This window comes from Meriones unguiculatus, chromosome 1 (assembly GCF_030254825.1).
Source record: "Meriones unguiculatus strain TT.TT164.6M chromosome 1, Bangor_MerUng_6.1, whole genome shotgun sequence".
In the NCBI taxonomy this organism is placed as follows: domain Eukaryota; kingdom Metazoa; phylum Chordata; class Mammalia; order Rodentia; family Muridae; genus Meriones; species Meriones unguiculatus.
Window position 1 is genome coordinate 25287601 of NC_083349.1, and position 22473 is coordinate 25310073.

Here is a 22473-nt window from a genome sequence, read left to right on the forward strand (position 1 = left end):
TCCTCAAGGCTCATTTTAGATTTCTCCAGCCGCCCTTAGATCCTCCTTCCACTTAGGTGACCCGATACTAGTTACCTAACAATCACAGTCCCCCCACACCCCAAATCTCTGACATCACCCACTGAAAAGTCTCACCAGCAGACAGTCAAGGGGGCCATGGCTGGGGCATGAGCCCCGTGGAACAGCCACGAACTGGTAAGGAAGTTGGGACTCAGAACGGAAGAAAAGATGGCACTGGTGGTGTCCCTGACAGGAAAGCGGAAGTTTTTGGGTTTTTGATTTCCCCCTAAGTTCCCACAACATTTCAATGTTGCCCAACATTTCCCCTCTTCCTCACAAAGGGAATTTCCGATTTCACTTCCTGAAAACTCATCTAACCAGAAAGCCTCAACTGCGTTACCCCATTCCGCAGCTGAAACCTCTTCGGTGGAGACCTCGGCTTCCCCTCGCCAGGTCCTGTCATTTGTGTCCATTGCTGTGCCCCTGTCCCATCTTCCCGAGCGGATTCCCACTGCACTCCTTCTTCCTTACCGATTTTCCTTTCCCGGTGTCCTCAGTTTTCCCTATTCCTCCCTTTCCCAGAGCCGCTAAAAGACCAAAGGGTGAGTGTGTGTGGCAGAGAAGCAAGGAAGAGGCGGCGCCCGGGCTCCCGACGCTTTCGGGGCCTCCGAGACGGAGGAAGCACTGCGGGTCGGAGAGCGCGTCCGAAAGTTCACAACTGCAGCGAGCGGCCCCTCGAGGGACAGGCCAAAACAGCTGCGGTTGCCACGGCACCGCGGCCACGGGCTCGCGAGATTTGAAATCAGCCAATGGGAAGCAGGGGAGGACGTGGCACGCGGGTGGGGCGGGGCCCGGAGGGCTCCTCCCCCGCCTCCTCTCCCGCCCGCCCCGAGGCGGCGGCCAGCGCGCCGGAACGTCGGGCTCCGGCCTATAAAGGGGCCGCTCGGCGAGGCTCGCGCGACCCTCGGCAGAGGGCGCTCCCGTGAGCCTCGCGTCCATCTTCGAGCCTGCGCCTGCGCAGTGCGGGCCGCGCCCCGCCCCCTGCCCCGCTGCCCTCCGCCGGCCGGCGGGCCCCTCCTCGGCCGCGCGCCCTCGTCCCGCTCAGCCGCCGCTCCGTCCCGTAGCAGCCAGCTCGGTCTCCGGCAGCATGTTCAGCTGGGTGAGCAAGGATGCCCGCCGCAAGAAGGAGCCGGAGCTCTTCCAGACAGTGGCCCAGGGGCTGCGGCAGCTGTACGCGCAGAAGCTGCTGCCGCTGGAGGAGCACTATCGCTTCCACGAGTTCCACTCGCCCGCGCTGGAGGACGCTGACTTCGACAACAAGCCCATGGTGCTCCTGGTTGGTCAGTACAGCACCGGCAAGACCACCTTCATCCGCCACCTGATCGAGCAGGACTTCCCGGGGATGCGCATCGGCCCGGAGCCCACCACCGACTCCTTCATCGCGGTCATGCACGGCCCCACCGAGGGCGTGGTGCCGGGCAACGCGCTCGTCGTGGACCCGCGGCGCCCCTTCCGCAAGCTCAACGCCTTCGGCAACGCCTTCCTCAACAGGTACCCACCCCTTGTCCCCGGGCGCGAGGACCTCCGCGGGTCCCCGCAGCCATTGCCCCCCGCCGGCCTTTGTCTCCGAGGTGCCCCACCAGACCCTAGGCGACCACTCCCAGGGACAGTGGCCTTGTTGTGTCCCATTCACTATCCGGGAGTCCGGGAGTGAGCATCGTCCGCTCCTCTGGCTTCTGTAATCCCCAGAATCTTTCAGGTTATAAATCTAACTCTCAAACCTTCCCGCAGACCCCAGACCTGCTTCCCACAGCGCCAGGGGCCGCCCTGGGAAGATGAGCCATTGCTGTCCCTTCTTGTTCCTCATTCTGGAAGCACCCAATTCATTCCTATCAACCTCCCTCCTTCTCCCCTGGGGTCTGTGTTTCAAATGTCGTGGGAAAACCCAAGACTTGCCCCACTCTCTGGTTCACATCCCCAGGGACCAGTGGTTTTGTGTAGGAGGGTCAGGGAGGAAGTGCTGCCTGCTGATTTGAGGGCAGCCCCCATTGAAGGCAGGGGATGGAGTCTCAACACCCTCCCTAAAAGCAGCGCTTGAGTGAATTCCAGGCCAGCCAAGATGACCTTGTCTCAAACAAACAAACAAAAAAACTTCTTAATAAGTCAGTGCTGCCTCAAGAGACTTCAAGGTTGGTAACACTGAGACCCCTGAAGTGACCAGACCCAGAGTCTTCGACAGAGTGGATAGATGTTTATGCACGTCGTTGAGTCTCAGGTTCACCATTTACGGGGTGAGGTGAGATTGAGCCCTTAGGATGCTATGAACGAATCAGTGGCCTGTCTGAGCAGTGTTAACACCCAGGATCACTTCTCTACAGGCAGCCCAGCCTCCACCTCCAGGAGGCATGACGGGACTCACAGACCCTGCCCTCTCTGCTGCCTCTTTCAAGGAGTGAGTGTACATGCTTTTGACGTCTGCATTCAGCCTTGGGGTACAGCCTAGGAAAGAATCTGAATCCTGCTTTCCAGGTCTCCGCCCTGTATGAGCACATTCCTCTTCAGACACTGTCCAGCTGTACAGGGCGGGCCAGCTTATTCTTGAGCAAGCTGGCTGCCAGGCCTGCCTCCTCTCATGGACCTGACCTTTAATGTCTTCTTGTCCCTTCCAGGCAGTTTCAGCCTGTCTTGTTTTATGATGATGGTGTTTGCTTGACAGGCCTGGGTTGAGTACAGTGCTCTGGTCTCTTTAGCCTGGAGCCTCCCCCTGAGGATGTTTGAGCTTTGCTGCTCCTGTAGGTAGGCCATTGGCTCACACTGCAGTTGGTAGGAGCCCTTGGTCCTGTGAGAAGTTTGGCTGCTGGGCTCAGGAGTTCATTCATGCTTTAGGTCTCCGCTTCAGGAGTGACAAGAAGACTCGCTGTTCCAACCGCTGCAGTCCTATGTCTTCACCTCGTTGTGAGGGCAGACCTCTTTGGAAACAAGGAACGTGGCACCCGCTCAGTTCCCCACCTGCAAAAATTCAGAGCTTTAATGCTGAAAGACTTACACACCATGCCAGTACCCCCAGCTAAATGACTCCTGACACCCAGGCCCCCACTGAATTGTCAAGGTTAAGACCATGCGGATCGACTGTTCTTTGTGTTTTGTGCCCTCCCCAAAGAAGGAAGAACTCAGGCGCCCTCGGCCAGAGACAGGCACTTTGATGGCATGGGGTCCAGGGCGCCCAAGAACTATATTTACATTTCCTTCTTGTCACCACCCCAATTCCAGAGGGTCTCTAAATGGTGGTGTAGTTTAAGACCGAAGCTGTGTCAGGATGTGCAGACCACGGCGCCTCTGGCCAGGGAGGGCACAACAAAGGGGGCTTTTCTCTGGCTGATACAGCTTTTCCTGGCATTCTTAAAGGGACCCATTGAATCATGAACTTGACTTGCTAGCCTTTTTTTCCCAGAGTGCTGTTCAGAGATAGTGAGAGGAACAGATGGAGACAAGCATGAAGGAATCCCAAGAGTGGTTTGTGAACATTCTTCCTTGCATAACTGGGCCCACCCACTAGTCCTAAGAACTGAAGTCTTCATCCTTGTTGCCAGAAAGGTGTCTTTGCTGTCCCCACCTTTCTTGCTCACTTCCTTGGCCTTGCAGAGTAACCGCTTCTCTTGGACCTGCAGATGCTCCTCTATGGGACCTTCTTATGTACGTTACTCTCACAGTTACACTTTCACTTTCACTCCTTTTTTTTTTTTTCTCCTGTCACTCTCTGTCCATGAGTCAAGGAGTTTCTTCCCAAGCAAGGGGAATCCAGGTCTGGTGAGCAGTGACTTAGAGTACTGGGGTCTGCTACACTTGGAGACAGTAACTTTCACTTTGGCCTGCTGTCCCCAGTCTGTGGGGACACTGACATCATTTGGGGGTGTGGGCCCACAGGAGACACTCATCTCGCTGCGTGTTCCCTACTGTTGGAAGCGCAGCTTTGAGCCTGTGTCTGGCAGGCAGTGGGTCTGTATTTTCTTTGCTCAGAGAGGTTTTTATCTATATTTATTTATTTTGGTTTTTCAAGACAGGGTTTCTCTGTGTAGCCTTGGCTGTCCTGGACTCACTTTTGTAGACCAGGCTGGCCTCAAATTCACAGAGATCTGCCTGCCTCTGCCTCTGTGAGTGCTGGGATCACAGGCGTGCACCACCATGCCCGGCTGCTCAGAGAGGTTTTCCAAGGAACCTTTTCTCTATCCACTAAAGAACCACGCTTTGCAACAGCTGATTGCTGCTCTGGGCTGTTAGGTGAGCTCTTAGCCAGGCATAAAGCTCCAGTACATAGCTAGGCCCTCCCTGAGGCTCCCCTCCATTGTGGGTTCCTCTTCCTAGGCTGGTTTTGACTGTCAGAGAATGTGTGCCTGCATTCCTTCCACATCACTGACCACAGGTGGCCCATTGCAGTCTCTTCAAGCAGCCTGCCCCAACAGCAGGAGGAAATGACCGTCCCAGGGGCTGGGGGCTGGCTCAGTGAGTAAGGTGAGGACCTGAGCTCAGGGCTCCAGCACCCCTGTAAATACCAGATACACGATTGGTTTGCAGGCCTGCAGCCCCAGCACAGGGGTTAGGATTAGGGTAGAAGGGACCAAGGTGCATCCTCGGGGCCCACTGGCCAGATAGCCCAGCTGAATCTGGGAGATTCTGTCTTAGTAAGGTAGAGAGCGATGAAGGAAGAACCTTCATCATTGCTCACAGAGGTCGCTATAACCTCTGTGTGTACCCCTACACATGCACACACATATACACATATGGACATGAATACACATGTACACACACCAATAGGAAAGAGACCATTCCTCTTTCAGTGGGTGGGGAATTCAGCCAGGTGACTGGGGTTTCTTTTTTGTTGTTTTATTTTTTTGAGGCTCTCTCTACGTAGCCCCATCCTACTATATAGACCAGGCTGGCTTACTACAGAGCTTGCCTGCCTCTGCCTCCTGAGTGCTAGGATTAAAGGTCTACACCACCATAGCCAGCTTATTACTTTTTTACATTTATTCTGTGTGGATTGTATGTCACTGTGTTCAAGGTCAGTGGACAGTACGGGCCAGCTTTCTCCTCCTACTGTGTAGGCGCTGAAGATTGAGCTAAGGTTTTCAGGCTTGGTGGCAAGTGTTCCTAACCACTGAGCTATATCTTTGACCCAATTTTTTTTATTTGTTTTGGTTTAGGTTTCTTTCTGAAACAGTCTTCATAGGTAGACCATGCTGGCCTGGAACTTAAAAATTCTCCTGCCTCTGCTTCCTAAGTGCTGGGATTCCTAAGTGTACCACCATACCTGGGTGAAAATTTTAAGGTGGAGTTGCAAGGTCTCAGTGTCATGCTTCTGTTTCCCTTTAGAACTGAAGCATGATCTGGGATCATACAACTTTCACTAACAAGCCAGCAACTGGGAAGCCGAGCTCATGAACTCTAGGGGGAAGAGAGTGACAAGGACAAAAGTACTGCAGTTCTAAAGTTGGACCTTTGTGCTGGCATTCCAGTTAGTTTGTCCTGAGGAGGGGGAGGGGGAAAAGTCTTCCCATGATACTGGCTTAGTGTCAGCCCCTCCTGAGTATCCGTGACTTTGCCGTCCTGCAGGTTCATGTGTGCACAGCTGCCCAACCCGGTCTTAGACAGCATCAGCATCATCGACACCCCCGGGATCCTGTCCGGAGAGAAGCAGCGCATCAGCCGAGGTAAACACAGGGCTCTGCTGGAGAGCCACGCCCCGTGCTGCCCTCCAGGCTTTAAAAAAAGCAGACTTCTTAGCTCATCTACATACATGGGGGCCTGAGGGGCCACAGCTGCCTCCCTGTGCTCAGGTGACCAGAATAGCCCAGTTGAGATGACAGTCAGTCATCCACGCTGGGTGGTCAGCTGCTTTTGAATCCATGAGGCCTCGGCTTTGGGCTTTGCTGCTAGGCTCCAGTGCCCTGAGCAGTGCAGTTGTTTCAGCTCTGGTCAGCCTTTGCCATGTTGCTTGTTTTCAGTTCTCTCATCTAGTATATCCTGGCCACAGTTTCCCCCCTCTCCTCTCCTCCCAGCCCCTTCCCTCATTTTCCCACTCCCCTAGATCTACTCTTCTTTTGGGGTCGGGGGTTAAGACAGGATGTTAGGACAGGCTTTCTCTGTATAGGTCTGGCTCTCCAGGCTGGCCTTGAACTCAAAGAGATCTGCCTGCCTCTGCCTCCCGAGTGCTGAGTGCTGCTGGGATAGTAGGTGTGCACCACCACACCCAGCCTTTTGCTTTTAAAGCTGTTTTGTTTTATTTTTTTAATTCAAGAGCTAGAACTCTTATTTCCATAAGCATAAAGTAATAGCTTTGCAGAAGTAGTTGAAAGGGGCTGGGGCTGTAGCTCAGTTGGTGACACTGACTTGGCATGCAGAGGCCGTGGGTTCATTCCCCAGGACAGACTGAGTTGAGTGTGGTGGCACGTGCCTATAATTTTATCCCTGGAGCTGAAGGAGAGACAAGAGGATCAGTACTTCATGAAGTGTCATTCCCAGTCACACGGCAAGTCTGAGGCTGGCCTACATGACATGAAACCCTATCTCAAAAACAAAGACAGACCTCCATCTCAAAGAGGGCTGGAGCCTCAAGAAAATAGTCCGCCAGGGTCCAGCACTGACCCCAGAGGCTAGGGGGTCTTTCCATATGTTTGTCACATTGCTTTGAGGTGCTGGTTCAGGATGAGCCTGCCTTTGTTTCATCCCTGGCCTTTTGTTAGAGGGATGGGCACCAGTCATTAGGTTGGAATACCTTCTAGGAGATTGAGGGCTGGGCGGAAGTGGAGTTAGCCACTGCAAAGGAGAAAATGAAATTGCCTCACTGGAGATGTAGCTCAGTCTAGCACAGCACTGACCTAGAATGCACAGGGCCGTGGGTTCAGTCCCCAGTACTGGTAAAAAAAGAAAAAAAAAAAAAAAAGCCAAGGTATGTGTTTAGGGGCATTGCTGGAGAAAGAGAAAAAAGGAGGAAACAGTGAAAATGGCCCAGTGTGTAAAGGTCAGTTGGATCCCTGGAACCATCTCATGGAAGATGTGAACCAGCCATTAAGTTCTGACATACCTATGCGTGCTGAGGCACTCACACACGTTCACAGGTGTAATGTAAGTCTGAAAGAAAGAAAAGGGGAACTCTTAGAGCTTGGTGTAGCAGCTCTGATCCCAGCGTTCATGAGGCTGAGCCAGGGTTACAGCCATCCTCAACCGCTACAGGCACCAGTTTAGGTTTGTTTTTCATTAACTTAGTCTTTCCGTTGGCCCTTGCCCTGTGGTGGGGGATGTTGAAGCTAGCAGTGTGTCTCTGCATGGCTGTGCTAGGTGGGGCCCTCTCTTCTTTTCTACAGTTGTTTCCCCTCCCCCACCCCCAGCATGGTATTGCATCAGACTACAGTGCAGTAAGCTAGCTGTCTCTAATCGGGGTAGAAGCTGCCAGATCAGCTTTTTTTTTTTTTTTTTTTTTTTTTTGACATGGTCTCATGTAGCTCAGGCTGACCTCCAGCTCTTGATCCATCTGTCTCAGCATCCCAAATGGCAGGATTTCAAGTGGGCCTCATGCCTGACACAGGCTCACCCATTCTTTAGGAGAGTGACTCCTAGAACTTCAAGGAAACAGATTTTGGGACCATTTGAAAAACAGCAGGGGCTGCATTTCTTTCTTCCAGCTGTTACAACCCGTTACTAAGGAAATACCTACTGACAGCCTGGTCTATAAAGCAAGTCCCAGACAGCCAGAGCTACACAGAGAAACCCTGTCTCAAGAAGGCAGAGAGAGAGAGAGACAGAGAGAGAGAGAGAGAGAGAGAGAGAGAGAGAGAGAATACTTACTAAGCAGGTGGCCCAAGCTTTTGACCCCCAGCTGCTCAGGAGGAAAAACACCACAGCACCACAGGCTTAGGGCCTGCCTGGGCTACGGAGGGAGCTCAGGACAAGTCAGCGAGATCTTGTTCCTGTGTAAGAGTGGTTGGGGAGAGGGCCCGGTTGGTAAAGCGCCTGCCACACAAGAGTGTGCCTGTAAAGCTGGCCATGGCTACACACACTCTCGTCCTCCCAGTGCTAGAGGGCACACATGGATCCCTGGGGCTCACTGGCCAGCTAATCTAGTTGAGGTAGTTCAGCTTCCAGTAGAGACCCTACTACAAAAATAAGGTGGAAAGTTGACAAAGGAAGACACCTGACATTGACCTCTGGCCCACACACATGTACACACTCGTTGACATGTACATACACACAGAGAGAAGTAAAGAAAATACAGTTCAATGGTAGAGATTTTGACTAGAATGCATGAGGCCACAGGTTCCATTCTCATCACCAAAGCAAAAAGAAGACGCTAGGTGAGCATTCCACTTTTCTTTCTTTTTGTTTCTTTTTTCGTTGTTGTTATTGTTTTGTTTTGCTTTGGTTTTTTGTCTTTTGAGACAGAGTCTCACTCTGTAGCCCTGGCTGTCCTGGAACTCACTATGTAGACCAGGCTGTTCTCAACTCACAGAGATCCACCGGCCCCTTTTTCCCAAGTGCTGGGATTAAAGGTGTGGACTGCCATGCTTGGCACAAACTTGCTAGAATGCCATTGCTCAGGGACCTTCAGAACTGAAGTGTTGGGGGAGAAAGGTTTGGGGTTCTTGTGTTCCTTGTAGGCTTATAAAAGTAACCCAGAGTAACTCTTACCAAAGCCAGAGCAAAGCTGGAAAATCCAAGTTTCCCTTAAATAAGAGAGTAATGCAGGAGTCCATTTTAGCCTGTACTGGGCCGAGATGTGCTGGCCATTGTTTGAGGCCCAAAGACTTATCTTTTGGCTGAGCCAGACTCCAGCAGGGTAGCTGTGTGGTGAGAACACAGCCTCAGATAAGGGACAATAGCTTGCCCTCAAAGGCTTATCTTGCCAGAATGCTACTGCTGGTGAGGCCTTCAGGCTTGGAGGAAGGGATGGGATAGAAAGGTTTGAGGTTCTTGTGGCTCTTGCTCAGAAGCAGCGTGATACAGCGTGGTTCGGCTGCCCTCTTGAGTGTGCCTTCGGTGCTTCCCAGGCGAGAACAGCTTGGACTCTATGCCCTGGGGTCTGCAGCCTATCCCTAGGGCTACAAAGGAATGTCCTTTCCTTTTACTTTCCTGTTATGAGAGAGACATGGCAGGATTTAAACTTGGTTGTTCTCTGTGGGAAAACCACCAGAGTGACACTTTGAGAGTGTGGTTTTTCTTCTTTTCCTGTGTTGGAGATGGAACCCAGAGCCGCCAGCATGGTAGTCCAGTGCTCTTACCACTGAGCCACACCACACCCCCAGCAGCACTTTGATTGGGGCTGTAGAGGATTCTCTGACAGGATACACTCACATAGGTGTCATGGCATACTAGTCCTGTGGGCTTCCTATGCTCCCTGCAACCACGTTCTTTTCTATTTGCAAAAGGCTCCCTCTGATTGAAGGTGGCTTTTGCAGTGAAATGCCAAGATCAACCCATTTTCCTAAACCATAATCCCAGAAGTCCCCCCATTTAAATGTTGTTCATGGTGGTCAGTAAGATGATCATGTGGGCCCTGTTAGAGGTGCTGAGTGTGGGCTCCGGGCTTGTGGGATGCGGAAGGGCCCTTCTCAGAGACTGTCCCTCCAGTCCCTCCTTGTGCACAGAGGAAATCAGAACAGGAGAGCACATTCCCAGGTGGAAAGCAGGTTTCTTTCTCCCTCTCAGAAAGACAGGTGCGCAACAGTGCCGGCCTTGCTGCGGCCTGGAGTTGATAGTGGAGAACAGCATCCCTGCGGAGGTGGCTTGTGCTTGGGCGTTGCCAGTTCCCTTTGGGTCTGTTCCCATTCTCTGGGCCCCTCCTAACTGTTTACCCTTTCCCCCAGGTTTCTCATTTACAGAAAACTCAACCTAGATTTCATTACACTGTCAGAGACCAAAGTGGTCAAGCTGCCCTGGCTGTGCTAGGGACCTCTGATAATTGTGTCCCTTTGGGGTCCCGGGCTCAGCTTGCCTGACGTGCTAATCTGCTGCCGCTTGTGAGATAACATTCTTTTATGTCAGCAGGGAAAGGTGGCCGATGGGAGCACCACGTATTCCTGAGTGCCACCCATGTGACTTATAATAGGATTCAAAGGGCATCAAAGACCATGTGGAGCTAGTGCCCTTGGCTTCCAGGGTCATTATCACTACATAGTCGCACCGTGCCCAGGACTAGGATCTGTGTCAGTCCTCTGCGGGCAGCGGCAGGAGCTAGCCTGTGCCCTCTCCACCATTGTTACTTTATGACTGAGCTGAGGTGTAACTGTTCTGCCTTCCTTGACCCTAAGAAAACTGTGTCAGCGAAGGGTGTGTGGCTCCGCCTGGGTTAGCGAGTAGAGCCTGTCTGGTCTGGGGCCTGCCTTCCTGCTTAGCGCTGCTCATGCCCTGTTCTGTTCTCTCTGAACCTGTGTTCAGGAGGAAGCAGCTGTTTCTCTGAGGAGATCTCCATCTGAGGAGATGAGCCTGGGGCACTCAGACCTGGAGGGCTCAGTGCACACTGCAGCGTAGCTCAGAGGAACCGTCAGCATGGACTCTGGGCTGGGGCAAGACCGTGCCGAGGCTGCCGGGGCTGGGCTTCCTGACACACAGGTCCCCTGGAGACCCTAGTCCAGAGGAGGACTAGGGCTTTGAATAGCTATCCTCTTACCTTCTGTCTTCCTCGGTTCGGTTCCCTGCCTCTAGCCAGAAACCAACCCAGGCTATCTGGGGAAGGCTCACAGAGCTCCAGGCATTGTGTTCCTAGAGGTCCTAGACGGTGCTTGTGGCCCAGACTCCTATCCCTGCCTTCTGGAGCCCAGTGTCAGAAGCAGGGCCACTCCGTGGGTAGCCCTTCTGCCCTGCTGACCGTCTCCTGAGATACTTGCACAAGTACCCTCTGTCTAGCCCAGTCTCGGGATGTTTTGTAGACTGGAGAAGGATCTCAGAGGTTGCCCAGAAGCCTGGGTCCAGTTTCAGTGCAGCCTCACTTGGTTTCACTGTGTCTTCCACACAGGGTGACACAGGTTTAGCTCACAGGTCAGTACTGCAGGAGGCAAGTGACCACAACCTCTTAGGGTTGTCAATAACCGTGATTGGAACTTCTATATGCTGAGCCCTTACCTAATGCCTGGCATACAATTATGTGTGCAAACAAATATCAGCCAGTTATTAATGATGAGACTAAAAAACTCGAGGGTTTCTCGGACTTTGCTGTTTTCACAGTAATGTCTCAGGCAGGAACCTCAGGCTATACTGCCTCAGCTGGGCTTCTCCTCAGACTCCACGGCCCCCTGAGAGCTGGCTAGGCGCAAAGCCTTCAACCCCAGCCCTCCCTGTCTCCCCCTCTCTAGGCAAGCATACTGCTTTGGCCTCACTTTCTGCTGTGGGTGCGCCAGCTCTGCCTGTGGAGGCGTCGTACCAGGCTGTGCTGGCCTTGGCACCTGTTCCTCAGGCTGCCAGTCGGTGGCGGGCTAGGGAGCAGCTGGCCTGAATGCCTCCAAATGTTGGGTTTATATTTGGGGTACGCAGTATTCTTCTCACCTTAGAAGCTGTCCTTGCCCACACATCCATCAGATCTGAGCTGCTTGGGCCCAGTGCAAATGCCTTAAATAAATAGGCGCAAACATTTACAAAGTGCTGGCTGCCTGCCAGGCACGCACTGCCCGCAACCCTCTCAGCAGCCGCACGGTGGGAACTTGCTGTCTTCATGTTATGGAGATGGGACTGGGGGTTCAGAGAGGGGGTAAGCAAGCTGCTCCGGGGCCCAGCTGCCTCCGAGTGTAGGGAATTCAGGGTTACTGTGGGCCCAGCCAGAGCCTGTCTGCTCTTCCTCCTAGCCCTGTGCTGTTGCTGATTTTCAGGTCAGATGTATTTAGGGTCATGTTACATGTATTGGATTAATCCTTTTTGCAACAGCCATCCCCTTGCTACCAGGAATAGAGAACATCGCTTGAGCTGAAAAAGTTCCCTGTGCGTCTTTGAAGCTTAAGCTTCCCTGTTCCAAAATGTCTCTTAAACGGAGTGGGGCAATGTAGACTTTGGTGGGTTTTTTGTTTGTTTGTTTGTTTTTGCTTTGTTTTGTTTTTTGGTGGAGCCTGGCACGTTTGAGATTCATCCATATGTTTAAGAAGGTAAGGGGGTTTTGCCTTTAAAAATGACTGTGGGGATAGGATATGATTCCAGAGCTTCATGTTCTTCAGAGAAGCTATGGCCCAGCCATTAGACTGTTCCTTTCTGTAGAGGGCCTGGCTTCCCGAATTCTTTAGTTCTGTCCTTTCACTTAGAAGGGGGTCTGGGCTGTCCCTGGTTTGAGACATTGATGAATCAAGCTACCAGAAACATCTGTGCGCTGGACTTTTGTTGCCTAGGGGTGAAGGCCCCTTGCCTAGCCTGTGCTATTTGGTGCTCCTTTCTTAAGCTGAGCAGGAAGAGTCCTCCCTGCCACTTGGCTCACCTCTGGGCTCCTGTCTTCAGGGTCAGAGCAGTTGGAAACTATGATGTAGCTTTTTGGTGAGAAATAATGAGGCCCATGCAGTTTGAATGACAGGAAACAAGAGTGTACAGGAGACAAACACTGCATTGTTCTACGTTCTAGAAATTTTGGAACGTGTGAAGCAACTTTCCCTGGCTGCCTGTGTTGGGAAGAGTGCTGTTGTAGGGCAGGCGCACCTCTGGCTACCTCCTGTCAGGAGGGTCAGGTAACTTGTAGATGGGCACCAGCACCTGGGGCGGCTGCGCTCCCTTCACACAGTGGGCCTGTTAATCCCGGCCTGTCAGGGGGCTAAGGCAGGGGAATTGCCACCATTTGAGGCCAGCCTGGGCTATGGAGTAATAAATGCCTGTCTTAAATTCCAAAAAAACCCAGGAAATTCTCTTCACCTAGTGGAAAAAAAAAAAAAAAAAGGAAAAAGAAAAAAGACTTAATGGAGCTGGACATGGTGATACATACCTTTAATCCCTGTACTTGAGAGGCAGAGACAGCAATAGAAACTCTGAATTTGATGCCAGCCTGGTGTCATAGTGAGTTCCAGGCCAGCCAGGGCTACATAGTGAGACTCTGTACCCCGAGAAAAAGAAAAAACAAAAACAAACAAACAAAAAATAGCAAACTTGGTGGTGGCCATGAACTAGGCTTGTGGGAGAGGAGCAGGAAAAGAGCGTCCTCCCATTTCTCTCATTTCTGTGTTCCCTTCCCCCAGCCAGAGGAAAGGGATTGAGGCCATACTGGGGAGGGCTTGGGAAGGTGACCTCAGCTTCCCCACCGCAGTCCTGACTGCCTAGCCAAAGCCAACAGGACCAGTGGTGTTTGGCCCAGTGCTCCCCTGTTCCCAGGAACTGGGATTTGGCCTCCCTTCTGCTCCAGCTGTGTGAATTAGCTTCAGCTTTGGATGAAGCCATATGGGTTGACTGGGAAGGACCAGAGGCCTCCCGAGGAGTATTGTAGTTCCTGAGTCAGTGCTTTTTCAGCACTGTGCTCCTAGAACTCATAGAGAAGGCCTCGGTGCCCCAGGCAGGCCCTGGGGTCAGTCCTGGGCAACAGCTACCTCTCCTGGCTTCTGCTTCCCCACTGTTCTGCTGCTCTAGACCTTCCCTTCCGGTTTTCTGCTGACAGCTCACTCCTTGGGTGCCCCCTCCCTGCTCGCAGAGCCAGCTGCAGGGAGCAAAGGCCTTGTACTTTGGAACTGGCCGACTGTGCTGGTTGCTGACATGCAGTGACCTGGTACTTGATGGAACTGCGCACAGAAACCTGAAGCCCTGACACCCAACCCAGCACACACAGGAGAGGCCCTTCTCTGCCCAGACTGCAGCTCAGTGTACCTCCACCTGTGATGTAGCCCCTGCCCGCTGACCAGTCTGCCTCAAGTTCCTGTGTGCCAGGCATGTAGAAGTCAGAAGACAACCATGTTTTCTTTCCACCTTCACATGGGGCACAGGGATCAGACAAACCCAGACTGCCAGGCTTACTTGGCAAGCGCTGATATCTCATTGGGCTGGCTTCGTTTTTGGGCTGGCATTGCCTGGGATTGAACCTAGAGTTTTCCTCATGCTATGCAAATGTGCCATCACATGTCAAAGCCTGTGTTCCTTCTGGATGCCCCATTCTGGGGAGAGGCTCACTTCTCTGTGGCCTTGGCTGCTGTCCATCCTGAAGCCACTTGTCTGACTTTGCAGAGCTTTGTTTCTGCTTGGTCCGTCTAGCCTCACACCTCTGAAATGTCACTATCCCCGGGCCTGAGGTCTTTACACAAAGGATGGGGAGCAGTGACCAGGCCAAGGCCCTGTGCTGTAGAATGCAGTATCAGCAGGCCTTTGTAAGCAGGACAGTGGGCTGTTGTGTGCCAGTATCTAGTCCTTGATTCCCCTCCCCTCTGCAGTCTTCCTGTCTTCTACCTCTGGAGATAGCTTGTCAGCCCTCCCAAGGTTGGGCTTGGTGAAGTAGTTTTCCCAGAGTGTGCTGGACCTGGCTGTGGGGTGAAGGCATGAGTGGGCCAGCCAGGCAGTGTCCAGACTGGCTGTTGTCTGAGTGGTATCCATGGCTCATGTTTAGGGGTCCTGGCAACTTTCTGGAAAGTACTTAGTGGTTCTTAAAGGGCTGGCCTACATTTGGGGTGAACATTGTACATATTAGGTGAGTGATAGGAGACTGAACCCAGGGTCAAGGAGAGTGTCCAGATTCAGCTGGAGAGGCCAGGCGGTTTTTAAGACTGCTGTTTGCAGTCTTCCCCACTCGGCTGAGTGTTCCTAAAAGGTGGGGCATTCTGGGAACAGCGGAAGAAACATTGGAAGAAGCGTAGTTGTCAAACGGGGCAGGTTAAAGCACTGTTGGAGTTGGGAAGTCGCCGGCCTAAGTTCTGGAACGTGACAGGCTCTGGCATGGCAGACCTAGCACTGCCTCTGCTCCCCAGTCCTCAGCAAGAAAACCTCAGAGGCTCAGGCAGCCTTCATAGCCCATCAGTTTTTAACTTGTAAATTGTATTTATTTATGTGTGCGTGAACACGTGCCACAGTGCAGTTGTGGAGGCCAAGAGGACAGCTTTCCAGAGTCGCTTCTCTTCCTTCCTCTGTGGGTCCCCAGGATCATGTCACCAGGCACGCATGACAAATGCTTTTACACATGGAACCATCTTGCTGGCCTGAAATTTTAGCGGAGGGAGGCATGTCACCTGGGCCGGCCTTCGGTTTGTTCTGTCGCCAAGGGTGAGCTTGCTTTTCCCACCTCCGCTTCTAAGATTGCCAGCATGGGCCAGCCGCCATGCCTGGCTAATAGTGCTGTTATTTATGGGGAAATTCCAGTTATGTGTCCGTCATAGACGACAAAGGTCACTTTAATTGTGACGTGAAACAGCACAGAGTAAGACTTAGAGCTAGAGTCTGCTCAGGTCAGTGACATGGTTTTAGAGAAGCATTTAAGACCTACAAAAAAGGGAAGTGGTGTGTGGTATTTTTGAGGGCTTATTGGAGAACAGGGGTCAGCGGACCTTTTTCTTAGAGGGTTGGGAATTGGTATTGTCAGCTGTGGAGAACTTTTGGTTTCTCTTGCAACATTTGAACTCAGCTATTATAGACAAAATTTGTTGGCATAGACATATAAACGAGTGCCTTTGTTTCAATAAAATTTTATTCATACAACAAGCAAATGATGGTCCAGTTTTGGTTCTTGAGCTTGCCAGCCCCTAATGTGAAAAATGAGTGAGGCTTATGCAAGGATCTGGGGCTTAAGCAGACCCCGGATGATGGCAGCTGCAGGTAAGAGCACTGCTGCTCATTGCTGCTGCTGTTCAAGGCATGCACACAGGGGCAGGTCAAGCTCTGCGTATATTACTGTGCTGAGCTGTCATGCTCAGTGGCTTGCTTTGCCTGAGCATCTGTGCATGTCACATGAGTAAAAGTACCCCTTGAGGCAGGAGAGACCAGTGAGTCTGCCTCTGGGCCGCTGTACTCTTCAGATCAGAGCATTTTTTGAATTTACGAAATAACCTCTGGCCTAGAAATTGCAGCCACACTAGTGCTCAGAAGCGCTAGGACAGCCTGGCCCTTGGGCCATGCTCAGTCCTCTTCCTGATCCTCCCTCAGGCTATGACTTTGCGGCTGTGCTTGAGTGGTTTGCTGAGCGTGTGGACCGCATCATTCTGCTCTTTGACGCCCACAAGCTGGACATCTCAGACGAGTTCTCAGAAGTCATCAAGGCCCTCAAAAATCACGAGGACAAGATCCGTGTGGTTCTGAACAAAGCTGACCAAATTGAGACACAGCAGCTGATGCGAGTATATGGAGCGCTAATGTGGTCCCTGGGGAAGATCATCAACACCCCTGAGGTAGTCCGCGTCTACATAGGCTCCTTCTGGTCACACCCACTGCTCATCCCTGACAACCGGAAGCTCTTCGAGGCAGAGGAGCAGGACCTCTTCAAAGACATCCAGTCTCTACCCAGAAATGCTGCCCTTAGGAAGCTCAATGACCTGATCAAGCGGGCCAGGCTGGCCAAGGTAGGCCCTGTGACTGGGTAAGGGGGATTTGGGACTAGTATTTGAGGCCCAGTTTGCCAAACATGTATGACTTTCCCTGTGCATGGAAACCAGTGTCCTGTGTAACCACTGTGCAGCCAGGGCCTGGCTAAGGCCCTTTACCTGGGCCGTCTCAGCCTCTTCTCTGCTGCTGTGCCCCACCTAGATCAGAGAATGCAAAGAGCATGCACACGCTTTAGAAATGTCAAACAGGAAGTTACTACAGAAGAGTGGAGGCCACCGGGAAGTGGAATGTGCTGGGCCTGCGTGGCTTCAACAAAGCCCTGGGGTTTGTTGTGTGCTCAGCTTGACCCTGAACAGTGTGGACTCCTGGGGGTCAGGAGTGACAGACACAGCCCTGACTCGAGCTTTCACGGAAGAACAGCACACACACAAGAGCAGAAGCAGGGGTTATTTGGTGTTGCTGGGTAGGCGCAGGAGGCCTCTGTGGGACCTGCTGTGTAAGCTGCCACAGAACGCAGCTAAGAAAAAGATGACGCCAGTCTGTGGCCCAGAGAGTGCTGGCTGCTACAGTCCAGACCCCTGGTGGCAGCTGTATGCACAGGCCGTATAAACGCTCTTCTCTGTCTGTGTGAGTGCAGGCCATGCCCAGGCTCACACCAGCTTCTGAGGTACTTGAAGCCCTGGAACCTTAGTGGAGCTAAGACTGTGTGAGAGCCCAAAGTGGCCGGAGGTAGGAAATGAAGATCAGTGGGGGGCCAATGGGCCTGAGGAGGGGTCTCTGCAGCGTGGGTTGCCTGGGTAGATAGTCACTGGGAAGGGGCCGTGCACTGACGGCTTAGGTAAGCCCTTTGAACAGGAAGGTTTGACGCGGTGGATAGTGGGGTAGTAAGCCAGTCCAGATGCTGTTAGCAGGATCCCATTGGCCTGCAGATGCTCAGCACACAGTTCAGTCTTCTTAAAAATGGACTGTAAGCAGATGCTGTGATGAGCCTGTCGTCAGGCTACTCAGGAGGCTGAGGCAGCAGGATTCCTTGAACACATGGTTTGAAACTAGCCTGAACAACCTAGCAAGACACTGTTTCAAAACAGTGGCTCCTGCCTTGAAAGGGCTCGGCTCCTGTCAAGAGACCCCTCCTGTGAGCCACCCTATCTCCAGGAAGACATCTCTAGGGCAGGGTGTTTGTGACCGACTGGGGCACATAGAGGAGAGACAGGCACCAAGTGCCTATGGCCGTCGACACAGTCACCCCAGGGCCAGAGAGGGTGCTTCGCAGACATCCCTGTCCCATGCTGTTCGCAGTGCTGAGGCTGGTGTCTGCCCACTCAGTACCAGCACCCACCTCTGCCTCAAGGCTAGCCATGGAATATTTGGGGGTTCCCTAGCCAGGGCAGCCAAGACTGGTGCCTTATCCTTTACTGCTGCCAAGTGTCTGCCATTGTCACTCAAGTGTCCTGGCTGGCAAGGTGGTAGCTTATGACATTTCCTTCCTTGTTACGGGGCTGGGTACAGGGCTGGGGTTTTCAGTATCTCCAGATGTCTAGATTTGTAGGGCGTCCTCATGAGCTGAGCAGTTGTGAGAAAGGTATCATAAGAATACCTGTGTAACTGGCGCAGGGGTCCTAAGGGAGCTCATGTAGTGCTCAGCTCTCTAGGCCGTGGGCCCCATGCCTGGAAACCCTATGGTCTCCAGCTCTGCTCCGCACTGCTCTTACCCACTGCTCGCTTTCTCTGGGCTGAGAGTGACTCTGGCTTGTGCAGCAGAGCTGTGACTGGCTTTCTATGGCCTGCCTACCATAGCTTTCCTGGAAGAGCCTGACGCCAACCCCAGGATCAGGAAGGGCTGCTCCCTTGGGCTGAGGAGGGAGCAGAGACTGTGCTGGGGAACTTGGGGAAAGCGCTCATGGAACTTTCCAGTCTTGAGTCATCCCTGCCTGTTCTGGTGACACATGCATGTCACTTTAGTGGGATTCAGCTTGGGACTCAGGCTGAGCACTGCACAGATGCAAGGCAGGCAGAGGCTCCTGCAGCTCTCTGTGGCCCTGTGGATATGTCTTACATTACTGAGAGGCAGCTAAGTTCCTCGGCAAGCCTTCGCCTCGAAGCCTTCTTCCTCTGGCCACAGTAGATGAGAATTCGGGGAAGGGAGTGCTTCTTACTACCCTTCTTGTGACAGACTAGAGTTTTTGTGTCTAGAGTGTCACCATGACATCTACAAGAATATCATGTAGGGGCTGAAGAGATGGCTCAGCAGTTAACAGCACTGGCTGCTCTTCAGAGGACCGCAGGTTCAAGTCCTAGCACCAACATGGGAACTCACAACTGTCTGTAACGTTAGTTCCAGGGATCCAACATCCTCACACAGACATAAATGCCGCCAAAACACTAATGCACATAAAATAAAAATGGACAGTTTTTGCAGGGCCAGTGGTGGCGAACGCCTTTAATCCCAGCACTCAGGAGGCAGAGACAGGTGGATCTCTGAGTTCAAAGCCAGCCTGGTCTACAGAGTAACACAGAGAAACCCTGTCTAGAAAAACAAAAAGAGTATCATCTGCCCTCTGTTAGAAGTACCCTTTCCTCGCTTCCATCCCATGGCAGTGAGCTGGCACGCTCATGTCGGATGGTGGTTTTATCCTTGACTCTGACCTTTCTGCTTCCCTCTGCCCAAGCAGTGAACTTTCAGGTACTAGAGACCTCAAACTCTGAGGGCAGTGTACCAAGCAAGTCCCTGATTCCTGCTTCTTCCTGTCCCTTCAGGTCCATGCTTATATCATCAGCTCCCTCAAGAAGGAGATGCCCAATGTCTTTGGGAAAGAGAGCAAGAAGAAAGAGCTGGTCAACAACTTGGGAGAGATCTATCAGAAAATTGAACGGGAGCACCAGATCTCCGCCGGCGACTTCCCAAGCCTGCGCAAGATGCAGGTGCGGTCACCAGGCCAGCCTGGACCATTCTGAGTTCTCTTTGTGGGGCTGAGGAAGTCCCAGGTACTGGGCAGTAGTTCTGGGGGAAATCCCAGCTCTATAGGGCGGGGCCTCCACAAGAGGAAGCAGCTGGGTTAGTCACCAGTTCCCTACCAGAACCAGAGTTGACCTAGGTCGAGACACTGACACGAAAGAGTGGAATGTGGTGACTCAGCTCTGGGGTGGGGCATGGCTGTCATAGCATGGTTGGTGCTGCTGTGACCTCATGCACAGAGTGAGGAGCCCAGTTACCTGAGCTGAGAAGTGGGAGCACCACACTCTCCACTTGCGTAGCCTATCTCAGCCCACTGTGCCTGGAGTCTGGGAGACTCTCTCATCTAGGCCTCTCTTTCCTCCTCCCTCACTCATAGGAACTACTGCAGACCCAGGACTTCAGCAAGTTCCAGGCCTTGAAGCCCAAGCTGCTGGATACAGTGGATGACATGCTGGCCAATGACATAGCCAGGCTGATGGTGATGGTGCGCCAGGAGGAGTCCCTGATGCCCTCACAGGCTGTGAAGGGTGGTGCTTTTGATGGCACCATGAATGGGCCCTTTGGGCATGGCTACGGCGAGGGGGCTGGTGAGGGCATCGATGATGTTGAGTGGGTGGTTGGCAAGGACAAGCCCACCTATGATGAGATCTTCTACACACTGTCGCCTGTCAACGGCAAGATCACGGGCGCCAATGCTAAGAAGGAGATGGTGAAGTCCAAGCTGCCCAACACAGTGCTGGGCAAGATCTGGAAGCTGGCCGACGTGGACAAGGACGGCCTGCTGGACGACGAGGAGTTTGCCCTGGCCAACCACCTAATCAAGGTCAAGCTCGAGGGCCACGAGCTGCCCGCCGACCTTCCTCCGCACCTCATCCCACCCTCCAAACGGAGGCACGAGTAACAGCCATGCCTGATACTCTCCACAGCCCCAGGGCTGCTGGCACTTTCTACCTGCCAGCTCCTTGTCTGCCCAGGTGGCCTGGGGCCTGGAGGGGCAGAGATTGAGGGAGGGAAAGGGTCACCATTTTCAAGGTCCATAAAGACTGAGCGATGTTTCCTCAGCTCCTGAATAGGAAAACCACCATCTTTCTTTTAAAGCTGTTCCGGGTTCAGCGGGGAGGCATGGGTGATGCTTGGATGTGAACAGTGGGATTTTGTGCACAAGAACCATGATATTTTTAATATATAACATTAGAGGCAGCCTTCTTTCTTGCCTCCTCTGTCTGACAGCCCCACACTCTGCCTCTCACCCCAGCCTGGCAGCACCAGTGACTGGGGTGCCCACCTCTCACAACCCACCCTGGCACACCCCTGCCAGCTGCCCCGGGGCTGTGTAAACAGGAGGCCCCCAGCTCCCTTGGTTTGTTTTCGGTCTGGGGCTTACCCAGGCCAGTGGCTCGTTTCCCACTAGCTGTGTTCTGAGCTTGGGTAAGCTGCCCCATGGCCCTGGCGTGGTCTAGGGTGGAACACTCTCCTTTGTGTGCCCATCTGCTTTCCGACGCCCAGCCAGATCAGCAGCCACAGGCAGAAGACCCAACCACTGTTAGCTTTTATAGGGGCTGCAGGGGCGAGAGACAGTGTCTTCCAGGAAAATACATAAGCTATGTGTGTTCTATAACTCACACTTCATACTTGACCAAATCCAGTATCTTTTACAACACTGTTCAAAGCTGTGATTTTTGTCTCTCCTTTCCTGTACTCCAGCCTTGGGGCAGCTTTTCCCCAAAGCCAGCGCAGAGCAGGCCTCTTGGGCTTGAGTTTGTTTTCTGGCCGAGGGGGGCTTCACCCCAGCTCCTGCTCAGAGCTTGACAGCTTTCATGGCAGCTTCCTGGAGCCCCTTTCTGCCTTGGAGCAGGCAGTGGGTCCTGTGACCTGGGGGTGCTCTGGGCTGGATAAGAGGAAGCCTGTGGCTCTGGCCTGGGTGTAGTGTCCATGCAGCAGGATGGTGGAAAACCCAGCCCAAACCCAGCCCCTTCCCTCATCCTCATTTCCTTCCTCTCCTCCCTTGCTGAGCCAAGGAGGTCTGGGTGTCCCAGAGCCCCAGACTGAGCAATAAGCCAGAGCTAGCAAATGACCACTTAGTCACCTCACTGCAGCCTTGGGGACCTGGACACACCCTATGGCCAGTAGTTGGCTGTGGGGGGTGGGTTTTATACAGAGGTGGGTAGAGCAGTGAAGCCTGCTCATCTGGCGCTACAGGTGGGCTTCAGGGAGCTGCCTGCCACCTCCTCCCCCTCCCCCCACACTGCTCTGAGCCTGCCTCGCTGAGGCTCAGCTCCAGCCTGGCCTGTCACCTCCCTGCCTCAGCCCTCTTTTCCTACGTTGGCTGAGGGTCGGGGAGAGGTCCTCACAGGTTCACCATTTAAAGTCTAGCGAGCTCTGTCCTCACCTGTGGGTCGAGGGACTGAGTGAAGACCCTCTGTTTCTTGCATTAAAGAAAGTTAAATTGTGCCAAAGCTTCTCATGCTCCCTTGTCTTTCCTGGCCAAGGAGGCACCCAGAGCCCCTGGGGTTCTCCAAGGAGTCCATGACCACCCACCTGAAGCTGGCAGGGCTATCTGGAAGCTGAACTTAATGGTGCACACCCATAGTCCCAGGGCTTGGGATGTGGAGGGAGAACCAATTGGGCAGCTTGGGCTGCATGAGAGCCTGTCTCAAAAAATCCAAACATCAACAGAGACTGAGGCAGAATTATGCTGGGCCGGCTTCCACCACCTCCACTCAGGACTGCCGCAACCTTAGAGGGGTGATGGCCACCATCCTCCTGTGGACGGATCCTCTAAACAAAGGTTCCAGGCTGCAGAGCTGCTTGGCTCCTCACTTGCCCCAAGGCAGGTTTGGAGACAGCGCAGCCGGCTCTGAAGACAGCAGAGCAGATGAGATCCACAGTTCTGGGTGGGGTTGGATAAAGCCAGCTGATGTTCCAGATAGGGGACCTGTTTATGACAAGAGAGGAAAGGATGACAAATTGGGAGTGACATGCCCAGGAGGGGGTAGATGGGAAGTAGGGCCGGGGAGAGACCGCTGCAGGCAAGGTTGGGACAGAAGCAGGAATAA

General features: G+C 53.1%; 1 protein-coding gene across 1 annotated transcript; it reads left to right on the plus strand.

The window, feature by feature from the left end:
• The first annotated feature begins 966 nt into the window (after nucleotides 1-966).
• Ehd1 (EH domain containing 1) lies at nucleotides 967-21873 on the plus strand. The gene is made up of 5 exons (XM_021638414.2): nucleotides 967-1551; nucleotides 5611-5708; nucleotides 16066-16478; nucleotides 19219-19383; nucleotides 19794-21873. Exons 1-5 carry the CDS (start codon nucleotides 1148-1150, stop codon nucleotides 20316-20318), a joined length of 1605 nt encoding a protein of 534 aa, XP_021494089.1. The 5' UTR covers nucleotides 967-1147; the 3' UTR covers nucleotides 20319-21873.
• The last annotated feature ends 600 nt before the right edge of the window (nucleotides 21874-22473 follow it).